This window comes from Platalea leucorodia (genome assembly GCF_965183815.1).
Source record: "Platalea leucorodia genome assembly, chromosome: 6".
Taxonomy (NCBI): domain Eukaryota; kingdom Metazoa; phylum Chordata; class Aves; order Pelecaniformes; family Threskiornithidae; genus Platalea; species Platalea leucorodia.
The window spans coordinates 32,203,371-32,219,910 of NC_138828.1; the positions used below are offsets into that span (position 1 = coordinate 32,203,371).

Consider the following 16,540-nt stretch of genomic DNA (forward strand, 5'->3'; position numbering starts at 1 on the left):
AAAGCAATTACATTCTTTCTGAGAATGTTTTATTGAATGTCACAAAATCTTATTTTGCCTTTCTGCATATTCCATCAACTATGCATCAGCTCGCAGACTGATGCATACAATTCCAAGGCTGTCTTCTGCTGTGTTTCCAGTGCATAAATTTTCAGCTTATAGCAGATATTTTCTTAGTCCTTATATGATACTGTCTGGACTGTTAAATTCCATTCCATCTGTATGTCCTGTATGTTCAGCCCTCCTACTGATCCAGTTTGTTTGTGGTCATCGTTCTTCACTATGCGCACGAAAGGACATGAGGTACTAGTGAAGGATTCTTGCTGGTAGCTCCACAGTCATGCTGACAGTTTGTACAGTTGTGTAGTGCTGAAGACCTTTTCTCTCACTCTTTCTCTGGGCAGCCCGGTGCAGGATTAATTGCAGTGTTTGTGCATCAGGACTAAATTTAAAGGTCTCTTTCTGTCCTCTGATGTTTCAGCTCAAATGAAGAAATATCTAGAAGTATACAAATACAATTAAAGGAAAATAATTCATGCTCTAGAAGGTTTCTCTATGTTCTTGTAGTGGATGAACTACACCACAGGTTAATGGGGAAGTTTCCCAGGCTGAAGTGTTTTGAAGTGGAGGAGAAGGCAAGCAGAGCATTCTGGATTTTCCTGGGCATGTTAGTAGAGATTCAAATAGCTTCAGTTATTTCAAAAAGAGGTCAATAGATGAAATTATTGAGAAACAGGAAAAAGATGTTTGATATTGCTCAATTATTTTCGGGGGGTTTTTTGTTTGCATTTACTTCTTGAGAGTTTAGAAGTGGCTTCCAAATATACTTGCTCTTAAACAAAAGCAGGGCTGAAAGCTGGAGAAGCTATGTTAAGAGTGGTTTCCTTTCCAAATCCTTCTCTGGGAAAGCATGGCATTGCCTTTCAAGTTGTCTCCTCTCCTGTTGCTTGTGTGTTTGTCACGGTTAGTGGCTGGAAAGTGAAACTCTGACACACTTGCCTTCGGGTAAAACTTGAGCAACGTTTTTCAGATAAGGGAAAAACTTCAGTAATGTTTTTCAGATAAGTTGTTTTTTCTATGTAGTGTTATGCTTGTGCTTTTATGCTGCAACATATTTATTTTCTCTGCTAGCTTGAATTCAATTGCAGTGCAGGCAGGGAGGTGTCAAACTTGGTTTAGCAGTTCGATGCTGCACACTTTCTCCTTTACACTTAGGCTCAAGTTTTTACCCCTGCTCTCCCAGGGTACCTTCTTTACATCAGTGTTTTTAGCAGGAATTAATCATCTCTGGTTAGCAGCTGAGATGCACCTTCTTTGCAGTATAAATGCATCATTAGAATAAACTGTTATGTGGAGTTACTCCTTTAGAAGATGAAGCCTTTTGAGCAATATTGAGAAAATTTCCTGTTTTGTGCTTTTGCCTTTGTTTCCATTACAGGTGTGTTAGAGCACACATTACTCGATCTCCTCCTATCCTTGACTTTAATATTGGTGATGAAAAGTCTGCTATCAGCGGTGCTCAGGAGGCTTTCTGAGCCTCTCAATCTGACAGAAGTCTGCTTTGTTTGTGCCCTAACGCCTTGCTATTGTGTAATGTGCCCAAAGCAACACTGTTCCAACAAGATCTTGTGGGACTCTTAAAGGCAGAGTTCTGCATAGTGTGTTATCTTCCAGTTGATCACGCCAAATGTAGTGGGTTTTGCCTGGAAGGCTAGAGTTGAGAGTCTGAATTGCAGAGGTCCCTTTTGAGACTCTGTGTAGGGCGACTGTTCCATGGGAAACTGTTAAACTTGTTTAAATCAGTTTTGCTGCTGGCACTCAATAGTAAAAGCTAAGTGCTTTCTTTTCTTCTCTTTTATAACAATGTCCAGCTGGGTATGGAAACTTACCCAGTATTCATATTTTTATGATTAAATGGCTGCTTTGTGCTGCTCATATACCTTGTGCCTTGAAACCCTTCTGGGGCTGAGCAGAAAGTAAGAAAATACGTTTCCTATGTAAGGAGGAGTTGCAGTTACTGAACCAAGTTAAAATGATGGGTGAATGCAGAAAGTCAAACCAAATCCAGTTCCCTGTGCATGGTTGTTAGGGGGTTTTTGTGTTGGTTTTTTTTTTTTTTTTTTTGTTTGTTTGTGTGGTTTTTGGTGTGTGTGTGGTTTTGTTTGTTTGTGGATTTTTTTTTTTTTTTTTTTAATGTGGAACCCTGTTTGGAAACTGAGGTGTGACATGAAGACTTTATTTTTAAGATCATCCTAGTGTTTCCAAGGCTTGCTTAAAAACGGTCTTGAGGTACTGTCCTCCTTGGTAATTACTATCTACAAGTAAATAAGATGGGATCTTAAGAGCAGCTGCTCTGCTTTTATGGATAAGGGAGAAAATGAGATTATCTGGTTGGCATGTTCACTCTCTTGCAAGTCATCTTTGCAATACCAGAACATGACCTTCATCCTGGAAGAGTGGTGGGCAAAGGCTGACTGACTGCAAGAGCACAGCTATGCAGCAGAAAGATCTTAGTGAGGCTGTGTCATTTGCTTTTTATAGCTTTTCTCTTAGGGAGCCATCTGTATGTACTACAACTACATTTCCATGTTCCTCAAAGAAACTTTCTAATCCTTGTTTTCCTGATAACGTGTCGACAGGAGGGATCAGTGATTAGTGTTTGTGCAAACCAGAGAACTGTAACAGTAGGCAAGGGTAATGGACTCATCAGGAACTATAGTTTACAGAAGTAATGTAGTTCAAAGTCACAATAAAATTGGGAATAAAAGTTTGCACTTGGAAAATGAGCATTTTGTATGATCTAGGTGATATTTCTCATATAGTTGGTCAAGCTGAAATTATACGGGAAGAATAGGCTCTGTTGTAGTGAACTGGAAATCTTACAGTATAGTTCTGTTTCTTCAATGCGTTTATTCTTAAAACAAGTTTAATGCTCTCAAATTAAATTGCAGTGATAGCATTGTACAGATCTCCAGCACAAGTCCAGCAAAGGTGTCGGCAGCAAAATCTCCACAGACTGCCATGTCACATTAAGCAATGGTGATTTGAAGGGGCACCTTTACAGAAGTGGAGTATTTTGCCTATATGTTTAGTCAAGCCCCCGATGCCTCTTTTGAGAATAACAAATAATAGAGGTGCTTTTGATGCTGTCTAGAAACTAGACAATGGGTCAGAGTCTTGTTTCATTTAGACAAGCAGCTGGTTTATAGCTTCTTTTTTTCCCACTGCCAAACTGTGGAACTTTTGCCTAGGAGTAAAACCTTCAGGTAAATAGCATTGTGACCATTTGTTGCCTCTGGTTTGTTCCACATCGCTTTAGTTTGAAAAGAAATTGAAATCATTGTTTTGTTTGCTTTGCCCCCTACTAAGTAATATTATTGCAGAAATGACAAATTGATGCCAACTCCTGCAAATTTTACTTTTATTGGAAACTGGAAAGATATCTTGTAATATGAAATAGCTAATAAAGCATTGGTTAATTTTGACGTAAGTAAAAATTTGTCTTAATTTTGTGAATAACCTTGTGTAGTCTACATCAGGGGCATATACAGTAGCTTCTAGAGTTAGTAAGAAGCAATGCCCTGCAAGACAAAATGCAGGGCTGAATGACCTTGTTGTCCGGAACAGAAGTTTTCAAGGCTCTGGTCCACAGACTTTCTGGTGCCTCTGGAAGCTGCACTAAGAGGTCCACAGAACTATATTTAATACATAATCTGAATTTTTTAGTTCTGGGCAGTTACAGTGTAGTACTCAAGAAATGTTGGGGGTTGACAGTGGCTAAAAACACTACTGTGTTTAGAGACATTTCCCTCTATTCGAAGGACTACAAGGTGCAAAATGATAAAGAATTTTGTTCAGTATTTCCAGAGCATGTCTGTGTGCATCTGGATTGCTGATAGTAATGGTGCGTGGGTATTGGAAAATGATTTGATATCTGTTTAATTAGTGTTTTGACTTTCTTTTCCCCACATCTCTCTGAAAAACCAAGGTATGCACAGGCATGCATGCATACAGCTGGTATGACTTCTGAGGTTAATTTTTTGTTTGTGTTGACAAAGTAGTACTGGTCTCTGTATGCTCTTGGCTGCATCTTTGTAAAGTGAAGAGTTACTAGGCTGTCAAATAACTTTTAATAAACCTATCACAGCCCCTGTTGTGTCTCCTTCTTCCCTCCATCCCTCAATGGTCGGTGCAGTCACTATTAAAAGGTGGTTTATTTTATGTATTAACATATACCATATATATGTGTATTTGCCATTACAGAGTTTATAGTTCTGAGTTGGATTTGATCTAGGGAGAGGTATGATAGGCTCTACAGTCACGTCGTATCGGGGTTAAGATTTTGGATACCTGAGCTTGGCTTCCGGCATGTTATTAAATTGCAGTGAATCACTTCCTACCTTTTCAAGCTATGATTTCTTCATATATGTGGTACCAGTTTCTTTGTAAATGGATTTGAACATCTTATTGTGGGGGACCCCTGAAAAAGAACCAGGAATGAGCATTTGGTGAAGGTAAGAGGCAATAAAGCTATTGTAGAATTTGCTGGAAAAAGTTTCCTGTAAACTTACAGGTTGGGTGTGTGTTCACCATTTGCTCTGTGTTCACTCTTTACTGTGCTAGTTGGTTGTTGGTTTTTGTGTGTGTGTGTGTGTGTGTGTTTTTTTGTTGTTGTTGTTGTTTTTGTTTGTTTTTTTCCTAGTTGAAGGAGAGCCACATTAAACTGTTTGTCCCAGATTTGTCTGTAAAGCTGGTGGTGTTCACTTAGTGTGCCTCTCTGTCCAGACTGGCTCAGTCTTTTCATGCCTCCCTCATCCTCGACGTGCGTTCGCTTCTCTGTGAAGCGAAGAGAATGGATCTCTGAGTATAGTCCATTGAAATGGCCTGGGATGTGGCAGCTTGCGTAGCTGGGATAGAAGATTTTGGGACTCCCTTTCCATAGGCTATGAGCACAGCTAGGAGCTGAGACTGCTTTCCGAAAAGGAAATGCTGAGCATTCAGAGTATCGTGCTGTGTTGACAAGCCTACCTGTTTGTGTTTCCTGACTCTGCACTCTTTATGTTCTCAGCTACTTAAATCAATTGTGTAGGCAATGTAATTGCCCATTTGTTACTAAGGAAAAAGACTAGCTTGGATCCTTTCTGTTTGCTGTATCAAATGCCTGAATTGGATGTTACAACTTTGCTGCTTGTAGCTGAAATAAGTGAGCATTTGTGTATCAGTTTCATAATGAGAATTTCATGTATGCTCTGTTTGGGTGGTTTTTTTTGTGTGTGTGTGTGTTGTGTGGTGTTTTTGTTGGTGGCTTTTTTTTTTTTTTTTAAACCTTCTGCCTTTAATGGAACAGCAGCTTCAGAAAAATAATATGAAAAAGAGTCACAGTGGGGCTGCACCTAAATAGCCTGAAGCTCAGGTAGGGTGAATTGGGGCAAATGAGATCGGCGCAGTGGCAGGAAGAGGAGAGCCGGAGGAGGTCTTGCTGGCCTCTGGAGTAGGAAGGTGCTAGCCCTGGGCAGCAAGACAGGCATGGAAAATGATCCATTTGCAGTACTGCTTCCAGACACTTTGCTTCACCCCAACTTGAAGCAGGACTTGCTTTCTTTGCCTTCATACTTTCTCTTACTTGCAGGTCAGAATGAGAAGACTTCTGTCTTTGCATTGTCAAGTTGGCTAAGAGAAATGACTAGCGTACTGATATAGGATGTGGAATTCAGGTCTGGGTGTTTTTCAGTTCTCTTATTTTCATTTTGCACTTTGCTGCTGCTTGTGGTTGTATGTTAAGCCCATACTGTTTTCATACGCTGCTACAGCACCACTTACATAATTTTTGGATGGTTTTAAAAATAGAAACTGACTTCAGGCAGAGAAGCTGCAGTGGAGATGACTGAGCCAGAGATGGAATGGTATTGATGAAGAGAACATGGCTGGATAGGAAAAGTAGAGGGACATGGAGCACTTAATGTAGTTCAGAAGTGAAGGCAGGGAAGAGAGCCATGGAGAGGTGTGTGCAGCAGAATTTCTCAGGCTTCCTGCATAACCTTTTGGGCTCAGGGAGAGCAGAGAAAGAGAGGATGGTGAAACAAAGACCAATAGAGAGTGTAAAGAAGAATAGAAAAGAAGGGGTAGGATCTGTGTTAGATGAGTGTACCAAAGTGACAGTGAATGGTGATGTTGTTTCTTCAGCTCTGTAGGCTTTTTAGATGTTTGTGTAGTAGGGGTGGGGTATTTACCATAAAGGTCTTTGATTTTTGTATGGGGAAGGAGGTACTGGTTTTAGGAAATTAGCTAGATCTCATAGAAACAAAAACTTTAAACTCCCAAAAGCTTTTACTGAAGAATTTTACAAAGTGGCTGCTGTGTATAAGTTTTGCATGCTTTAAAAAAATCTGCTCCAAGTGAAGTATTTTCTTTAGACAGCAGGACCTGAGTTTAAAGAGTCTCATTGTGAACTTGGAAAGAGTTAAATTTATTTTATCTGGGCTTGAGGGGAGTTGTTCAAAAGTTGGAGCAGGGGAAATAGGGTCTAATTCATCCTCCTTTTTCTGTTTTCCAGTATATCAATTTCTGTGGACAAGAGGAGAGGGACTTTAGCCTTTAGGGACTCTTGCTCCAACCTGATTGGCAGTGCTTACAATTGCACCACCAGAAAGCAATAAAATAAATACATAGAGCAACAGTAACAGAAAGCAGATGTCTTGCTTTTGCAATTAAAGAACTGGAGAAGGCAATAAGAAAATAATGGCAACTGACTGTGCGTATGGGGGGGGGGGGGGGGAAGTATATATATCTTGTTTACTTGTCAGACAAACCGGAAAACCCCATACTGGTGAAAATGAAAGCTACATTAACAGCCACAGTACCTTGCTTTGAAAATTGGGGTCATAAGTGCTTAATTTTTCATTAGAAAGCATCATGCTAAAAGTCCTGCAAGATGGAGCAGACGGCTTTTCTCATTGTGTTCTCAGGTCTGTTTTTCTACTTTGGGTGATTCTATAGAATCAGTTGTGTCTCTGATTCAGCTGAGCAAAATGTGTGGAAACTGGGATCTTTTTTCTTCCATATGTGTTGTATTGGGAGGGAAAAGGTATTACTGAGACAGTTATTTGTGAAATATAGTTTAATGTTTTTTAAAAGCTGCACATAAAATGGAAATAGATTTGACGTCTTTTAGTCTATATTCAGTCTATATCTGAATGTTGCTGTGAACCAAAATGGTAATTAGTCACCTACGCAGCATCTTCATTCACTGACTGTAGTACATGGAGTTTTCCTGCTGGTAATGTCTCAAGGCAAACAAGAAATGGGCTTTAGGAGAATGCATTCTTTGTAAGCATTAGCATAAATATGTAAATATGTATGTATGCTCTGAGCAGTTTTCCTTTCCCGTGGTCACCACATATGTTTAGCCACATGAAAATGAAATGCTATAACAGTTTGTGTTGAGAATGGAAAAGTTATTGGGACTGGGGCGAATGGAAGAAGGAACAGGGCAGACTTCTGGTACCTTGCTTCCCTGTGATACTGGTCCAAGTGACAGCTGGAGAGTTGAGAGGATGTTGTGTTTTGTTTGAAAAAATGCTAACTGACATATTTAAAGCAGAGTCCACATCAGTGGCATGAAGGGAAGAAGAAAACTCTGTGAAACTTCATTTTAATTTCTATTTTGGTACCCTTTCTCTGTCAGGGCTACCTAAAAACAAACAAGCAACAAAACCAACAACAAAATCCTTTATGCTCTGACACAGACATTAAGTTCCTTTTTGCCCTGGCTTAAAAAGCAAAAAAACTTATTTGGCATGAAATACTTTTAAAGAAAGCAGTAAGCATTCTGACTTTGAAATATCTCTGAGTCTGAGCGCAGAGTGCTGCAGAGGAAGTGCTTAGGGAAAAATTATTCATCTGGGGTTTTAGAGTCAGTTAGGAAATCGTCAGTGCTGCTTTATATATGTACAAAGCTCAGAAGTCCTGTGTTTTCCTGATTGTATTTCAGGATGTGAAATATTATACTTCATGTTGTCCTGATCACTGCTGTGCTTCTCAGTAAAATACTGTACCTTGTGTTCCCGTGCTGTGCTGGCTTGAATCACACAGAAGGAAATCTCACTCTGTGAATAACCTACAGCATATTGCCATGGAAGAAACACCGAAGTGCTGATAGGAATCCTGATGGTCTCCTTGCTAACACCGTAGGCAGAGTTCTTGTGGCAGCTCAAAGCAAGGGCAGGTGGGAGGTTTTCACATTGCCTAAATACAGGGCTCAGAAAAACCCAAGCTCTTGCGAGGAAGCTCGGGTTCTGAACTCTGACAATTTTGACGTGCTTCTGCTAGTGCGTTCGTGTTGTCACGGTGAAGGTGAAATTAGGTGGCTGCGCTATAGTTCCTTCTCACACAAGTCTTTAATGTATCCACACAGGGACATACACTGGTTTATGCACGTGGCACATTAACCAACCTTTTACTGCTTGGCCTGCGGCTGTTGTACTTTTGGTTGAAAACTGGTGCCAAGTTATTTAAGAGTGTCAGCTGAGATGAAAAATTCAGTATGTGAAGTAATGTCTGATCACTCTACAATTAAGCTCCTCTCTCTCTCTCTCAAACTTTTTCTAGTTTTTGCATTAGTGTTTACCCCAGCACCCATTAAATGAAACGCTGTGCTGTATGATGCTGTATCACTAGCAACAAAGCATCATTTTCTTCCATGCAGGTGAGACTGGGATTAAGATACTTGCAGCTTGAAATACTTACCATCAATCCACTTCTGAAAACTGCATGTAAACTTTACAAGTAGGGCAGCTGTACAAGTATTGCTACACATTCTACTCTTAAATACATATAATCTTTACAGAAGAGAAATTTGAACAGATTTGTTTGATGTTTGTGAACAGAAAACCTATGGCTGAGAAAGTACTGCCATGCAAGTTTTTTTTGTAAGGCTGTAATACTCTAGAGGAATATTTTAGTATTCTCCTGCAAATTATTGTTTAAAAAAGAAAAGTATCAAGCTCTGCCCCAGATCCAGTGACCATTTATAGTCGGGCTAAATGGTCTTACTAGGTGTCTGTGGAGAATTGAGACTGTTTTTCTCTGTAGAGTGTTTTGTAGATAATGAGGCAAACTTCCACCTTTTTATTACTCATTGGAATAGTTTAATGGATGTAAATGCAATTTTCCAGACTTAACTGAGATGATGTGTATGCCATCTCACCCTCTCCCCGTGTGCCTCAGATGTGAAGAGATTTTCTTTCTGGGTACAAGCAAGCAGAACAAGACTGTCTTGGAGACATCTGCAGAAGGGCTGCAAGATAAGCAGGATATGCATCCTGTTTTACTTCTGGTTCTAACAGCAAAAATACAGAGGGATTTTTGCTAAGCGCTTTCAAGTTTTTTTTAGGCTATGCAGGAGTTTCTGTCATAATTGTCAAGAAAATCCAAAGTTAATCCTGGTTAGAGGTGTAAGTCTCCTCATGAACATCTGTCTTCTGACAGTGGGGATTACTGAGAGCATTCCTGTGTGCTTCATCCCCATAGCAGGCTGTGTATGTGCGAGGGTGGGCCTCTCTAGGGCATGATTGTAGGGGGTTAGGTCGGTGGTCTGCCTAGCTCAATATTTTCTCTCAAGTAATGCAAGTAGAGTTTGTCCAAGGAAAGAGACATTTAAGCAACAAAGCATGCATACAGTGATCTTTTCCTGATTATAATCTCCCAATGAGGAACAATGTAAAAACTTCCTGAGCCAGAAGCTGTACCAAAATCACTTTTCAATAGCTATGGATCCTCCATTAATTTATCTAATCTTTTTTCTGAACGCCATTAAGCTTTTGATTTCCACAGCATCCTGTGATAAAGAGTTTGTGGTTCCATCCTGAATCTTTTTCTCCTAATGGATCTTGTCCACTGTTCATGTTTCGTCAGCTGCTCAAAGGCAACTGGACAGAGATTTCCATTTTGGGGTATGGAGAGGACTGAGCAGCATGTAATTCTTTGATCCTCTTGAAAACTCTGAGAACTCAATTTCCTGATTTTTCTTGACAGGCTTGCCAGAAGCTTGACGATCTCAGTTTTTTAGGTGCTTCAGTTAAGTATAGTACAGTTTCATTACCCAGTCTGTAAATTGAGATGAACTCGGCCTGGCTTGAGACCCGTATAGTCTACTATAAGTCACCTTTTGCAACCCATGAGGTAATCTTACCCTTAAGTCTCAACTTCTGTTGAAGGATCAGGACACTTGACTGGATTAAATTTAATAAAGCTAGTGGATCTGAGCCAGACTTGCAGCTGATGTGTATGGCTGTTAAGCTATATTCATATGCACTGATCAAATTCTTTCATTCTGGTTTTCCACGCTTATTCTGTTCAAAACCATGTTAAGCTATTAGCAAAATGTAATGTGTTGTACCTCTCTACAAATAATAATTTGCCACTTCCAAATGCAGCTTATGGATTTTTATATTATTATGGCTTTTTTTCCCTCACTCCTGTTCCTTCAACCTTGGTGCCTTTGGCTGTGTAAGAAGGAAGGAAAAGAGTCTGTTACTGCAAAAAAGAACTTTAACTGCATTTGTCTGAAAGTGATTTGGAAACTTGTACAGCTTTATCTCAAGTTTCAAATAATCACTGCAGTCAGGAGGATTACACGCACTCTTCTGGCAAGCTTTATAACTGTAGAAAAAGAGCAGTCTCAATACAGGTAAGATGACCTTTTTTGGCTCACATGGTGAATCACAGGCGGCTGTACTGACATTCTCAAATCCATCTCTTGTAGCCAATTAAGGTTGTTGAAATAACAGACTTTCTTGACCAGTAGTTCTGTTTTTCCATCTAGGAAAAATTTCCATTTATCTTGTAGTAAAATACAGCCAAGCCTGCGACAGTTCCCTTTGAAGAATACTGGCTTTTAGTATTGTTTAAGTTTACAGTCATGACTCTTCAAGTCAAAAAGGAGAGTTTCATTCCCAGTTAGTGTAGATGGGCTTCTGGGTGAGCTGGCTGGGTGTAGTAAGCAGTAGTCAGCTGGCAAAGCACACTTGGAGGAGAAAGTCACAGAGATGCGAGGGGTGTTAGGGAACTTCATGGTATTGCAGTGAGCATATGCCACTTGATATTGAGTTATTCTTTACAGATAGTCTTGTAGTATAAAGCTAAAATTGCCACTTTAAAAAGAAGTGTTTATAAGGAAGAAGGAATCTTGCTTTGAAGCTGTTGAAATCACTTCTGGGAAAGCTTTTTAAGTTGATATTCCTGCTTCCTCCCATTTCGCAACAGAAAACACTTTTGTCCCATTTTGCAAAAGAAGAATCATTAGAATTTGTTTACACAAATCTTAAGAGAAAGCATACTATGTGCCAGAATAAATCTGTACACTGCAGTGCGGAGAAACCACAAAGAAAACCAGAGTTTGATGTTTGAGCAACATTGCATTACATGCCCTGAAACTAGAGTGAATATAGTTTTCTTTTTAGCCAGCACTTAGGTTTTAAAAAGCAGAGATGAATGTTGGACGAATGGACATTTAGAGATGTGCTCAGACACCTACTTTATGTTTTTTTTTACAAATTCTACATAATTGGGACCGTATCATGCCAAATACGCAGTGGTGATGTTGGGAGACAAAGTGCTTATTCTGCCTGTTCTGCTTGTGTCACTGATCCTTAGCGTGGGTTTTTTATGGAAACCCTGTAGAATTTGGAGGGAAATGATGGGCTCTGTTCAGTGGAACAGAGAATACAGGGATATAACAAAATCATAGGTGCTTTTCCATCATGGGGGAAAGACATTGTCTTTTGAGTTTTGTGCTTTTGAGTCCCTTGGAGAAGAAAGAGACTGTAACTTCCTTTACGAAATACAGAAACATTCAGTATCAGAAAGGTTATAAAATGTTGGCTTCAGGGTTTTTAAAAATTCTTACTCTTTTAGACCAGTATTACTTTTATTATTCCCCCCCCGAAATCATGGGTTATCTTATATATAAACAGCTTTCTGTGTTTCTGTGGACCACATTGCTAAAACTGGTAGTACGTGTGTATTTAGGACTTTCTTTTAATCACTTTCTTTCACTGGGAGAGAGCTGCAAGGACAGTTATTTTGTGCAGGTGGTGGTAATACAACAGTAAAATAATGTGTTGCTTGACTGTGAAGTTTGCTTGGAGTCTGACAAACTCAAAAAGAACCTTACTTGCTTGATGCTGAGAAAGTGGTATTTATTGCACCTACTATTCCTATGTGGAACATCCCTGAATGAGCTGTGCAAGTTTTAAATTCTTGCAGTTACAATGGTTGAGTTGTAAAATAAACTACTACATACATATTTTAAAACTCTTGGTAAGCCCCCACAGTCCTGATAAAATTCATTATCCAACTGAGAGGATGAGTCAATATGTATGTTTAAGAAATAATAAATCCATGAATTTATAGTTCCTGCTCTGATTTTTTTTTTTTTTTCTTTAGTTCCTTGGCATAGCATTTCTTGGGATTGGATTGTGGGCGTGGAATGAAAAGGTAAGTTGAATATAGCACCAAACTCTGTTTTGCTTCTTTCCCTCTTTTTGTCTGATGAAATACTGGAATAGTAATATGCTGCACATTTTATGTGTCCACACATAGTTTCTACTGAAACACAATCAAGCTTCTCTATCAAATAAAACCTTGGCTTGACTCACCTAGAGGAAGATCCTTGGCATCTTTCCCAAGAATGCTTTGGCAAGAAATCACGGCTGACACTTGCACATAAAATAACCATTTCAATCCATGCATGCTCAAACTGCAGCTCAGATACTAGAACACTCTACTGAAGGCAGTATTAGCAGTGTGTCTATGCTGCATGTGTCCCCAGGAATGGAGAGGGAGCCTACATGTTTCAGAGGACAGCTTCCTGAAAATAAGCCTCCTCAACTTTTGCCTTAACAAAGCATGCTAGTTGCTGTTCCTCTTAAATAAAAAAATAAAAGAAAATAAAACAAACAAACAAAAAAAACCCCAAAAAACCAAACCAAAAACCAATCCCAAAACCAAAACAAAATGAACCCCAAAAACCAAGCCAAGCCTGAGATAGAATAACTGTTGTTTTTTCTTGTGCAAATAAAACTGTCCACTGGAACACTCTCTGCAAGTCTGTAAAATCAACTTGGAAATGGGAAAAAAGGGGAGCGGGGAAAGAAAACATTTGTGAACCAGAGCCTAATTTTTAGTTTGCTTGCTGCAGAAGTTGGGAAGAAGATGAGATATCAAGACATAATATACAAAACAAGTCAGTATGTGTTAGGTTACTGGATGAAGAGTTTGGCTTGCTAAAAGACAACAGCTAAAATTAAAGCCAGAGTTTCCTTTTCTTCTTTGTTTAAAAGATTGAAAATAATAAAACCTGGCTGATAACAATGGTGCTATGATATTCAGTTACATAATGTTTTTTTCTTCTTTTAATGGAAAACACTGAGTAAGTTATAAATTGATGGTCACTTAAGGCACAATAACTGGTGCTTGAGGCAGAACAAATAACACATTGGAAGCACTGGAGTTTTGCCACTTAAAAATTCAGGACAAGTTTTGCTGGTTTAGAAGTAAGTTGTTAACTTAGATTCTAATTGCTCTGTGCATGTGCCTTGGATGTAGGTAATTACAAATAGTGGTGGGATATTAATTAACTCACACTGTATACACCCGTGTGTGTATATATATGTGTATATTTACGTACCATGTTGGGATGGCTTGAACAGCCTTGGAAACAGGTGTTGTGATTTTTTTCATTCAGTAAAGATGTAAAAACATGTTATATTTAATACTCTGAGCATACTGACAGAGCTTATACCTATGTCTAAGCCCCAGAGAAGAACTTTATTTTGGAGTGGCTTTCTAGAAAATATTTTAATATTTTTGTATTGTTTCAGTAGGTTAGGCTAATTCCTCTTTAGAATGAATGAGCAGGTAAAGGGAAAACGGCTATAGTCTAGTTTTTGAAGTCTAAAATATACCAGTTCTACAGCTAGAGGGTGTTCTGGCAGAATAATAGTTTTAGGTTTTACATATTTTCTGTATGGGAAAGCACCCCCGCCCCATCCTGGGAAATAGGCATTCAGTTCATAATTGCTAATAGCCAGAAGACAAAGCTCATGTTTTTACTTGACATTTGGATACCTGTTATCAAGTCATCTTAAAACCATTTCTGATCAGATCCTGAAAGTGGGAGAAAATGCCATGTTGATTTTAAGACAAGCAAATAAAACAACCTGCAGCAGTTTAATATACATTAGGTCAGGCTCCATATGTAGTAGGCTTTTCTATAGAAATTAATAAATAAAATACTGTTTATTCGTTTAAAGCACAGGTCTTTCCTTGAAAATGAGCATCTCTCCCCAGCTTCTCTAACTGTTGTGTCCTGCAGTGCTTAGTGTGGACTGTTTCAGTTCATGGTTGTATCAACCAAAATGTGGTATAGGTATAGCTGAACTGCAAGGGCTCTTGAGCAAAGACAGACTTGATTTTGGAACAGGAATTATAGAAAAATGGACTCGTGTCAAGCCAATTTGAGATCTTTCACTCAGCTCTCTAGAGTACAGGCAATGGCTAGAAGCTGCAGTCAGCAAGATCAAGTTCCACATACTCATAGGCCCCATGCAACTTAGTAGGGGGCAGATCAGTTACATCCCAGAGAGTTCTTGCTGCAGCTGGGGAGTTGGAGGTGAAGGCCAAGTAGGTGAAGCCTAAGACTTGAGAGATCTGTAACTTAACTGAAAAGCACTTCTCTAGCTAGACTGCTTCTTTCCTGAGGCTAGCCTGGATATCCCTTAGGCGTTATGGGCTGTTGTAATGGTATGCTGTAAGACAGCAAAGCAGCTTTTGCTGCTGGTGGACACCAAGTTGAACATGAGCCAGCACTGTGTCCTTGCGACAAAGGCGGCTAACAATGTCCTGGGATGTATTAGGAGTGTTGCCAGCAGGTTGAGGGATGGGATTCTTCCCCTCTGCTCAGCAGTGGTGAGGCCACACCTGGGCCAGTTCTGGGCCCCCCAGTACAAGAGAGACACTGACATACTGGAGAGTCCAGCAAAGGACTGCCTAGATGATTAAGGGACTGGAGCATCTGTCCTACAAGGAAGGGCTGAGAGAGCTAGGACTGTTCAACCTGGAGAAGAGCAGGCTTGGGGGAATCTTACTGTGTATAAATACCTGGAGGGCTAGTGCAAAGAGGACGGAGCCAGGCTGTTTTCAGTAGTGCCCAGTGACAGAGGCAATGGGCACAAACTGAATCACACGAAATTCCCTCTGAACATCAGGAAACACTTTTTTTTTTTTTTTTTCTTTTTTTTAAACTGTGAGGGTGACTGAGCACTGGTGTGGTTTGCCCAGAGATGATGATGAGTCTCCCTCTTTGGAGATATTCAAAAGCAGCCTGGACATGGTCCAAGGCAGCCAGGTCTCGGTGACCAGGTGACCTCCAGAGGTCCCTTCCATTCTCTCAGCCATTCTGTGAAGACTGCTGCTGTCCCAATGAACTAAGTCTTTGTCAAAGTTGAACTTGGGGCTGCTATTCTATAATGCGTAAACATAAATTTGTAAGGTTTTTTTTGCAGGATTGGGTCTTCACAAGGACTCCTCTACCGTAAACTAATTTGGTGATGGGGAGGATTTTGATTTGCTTCTATCTTGAACCACGTGGCTTTATATCTAGCTGTGTTGTTTTATAACCCGCTCATCAACTTGTATATACTTTTGCTGTTTCACAGAATCTTTTTAAGATAAAAAGATAGTGTGCCAGGCCACATTAAAAATGCAGGATGTATAGAAATAATCCACATTTTACAGGAGTCCCATTTGCTGCCGGCTAAAAACAGTTTGGAGTGGATTTGTGGGTTTGGTGGCTAGTTTCTCTTTTTTTCGAAGTTGGCTTGAATTCTCCCCTTTAAACTTTGTTGTAAAGAAGAAAAAAAGCACACTATACAGTCTCGTGACCTTCCTTACAGCCTTTACAGGGAGGCGAAAGAGCTCATTTGTCAAATAGGCAATAGAATTGGCTTGACAGCCAGTCAGCCAGCCCTAAACAAAAACTGGGCAATTAGCATTCTGAGTCATGAACCTGAAAGAGAGCTGGGGGGGCGGGGTGGGGGCAATAAACTCGGAGGATGAATAAAGCTATCTATACATGGATGCACTGTATAGGTCACAATCTCACAGTGTTTTCAGGCACGCTAGACTTGGGCTTGTACCATAAAAAAGTTCATCCACGGCAGCTGATTTCTACCCCACACCCCAACAGTGACACGAACATTGTTAGCATACAAAGAGTCTGTACTAAGCCCAGCCAACTTATACTACCTTTGCTCAGCAGCAGGGGAAAAATGTTTATATTTCACTGCCTCTTTTTAACCATTTCAAGTAATTTCTTCTGTTGACTTTTTAAAAATAAACTAGACTTGTACACTTGTCTGTTTCCCTCCTTGGTTGTATATATTAGATAATGTGGTCTTAAAGTTCATTGGGAGTGTTCAGGGTATGATGCCAGTCGGTATGTGGGAAAATAAGCTTCCTGGTTCTCTCACTACCTGCAGGA

At 39.8% G+C, this 16,540-nt stretch overlaps 1 protein-coding gene across 4 annotated transcripts in view; it reads left to right on the forward strand.

The window, feature by feature from the left end:
- Positions 1-16,540, forward strand: part of TSPAN5 (tetraspanin 5) — a 73,407-nt gene that overhangs the window by 37,319 nt on the left and 19,548 nt on the right. For 3 of the 4 annotated variants that reach the window (XM_082316030.1, XM_082316032.1, XM_082316033.1), the window contains exon 2: positions 12,445-12,495. In XM_082316030.1, coding sequence (XP_082172156.1) covers positions 12,445-12,495 — 51 coding nt within the window. Of the gene's footprint in view, positions 1-6,875; positions 6,966-12,444; positions 12,496-16,540 lie in introns of those variants that run through there. The other variant, XM_082316031.1, reaches the window with a different exon arrangement.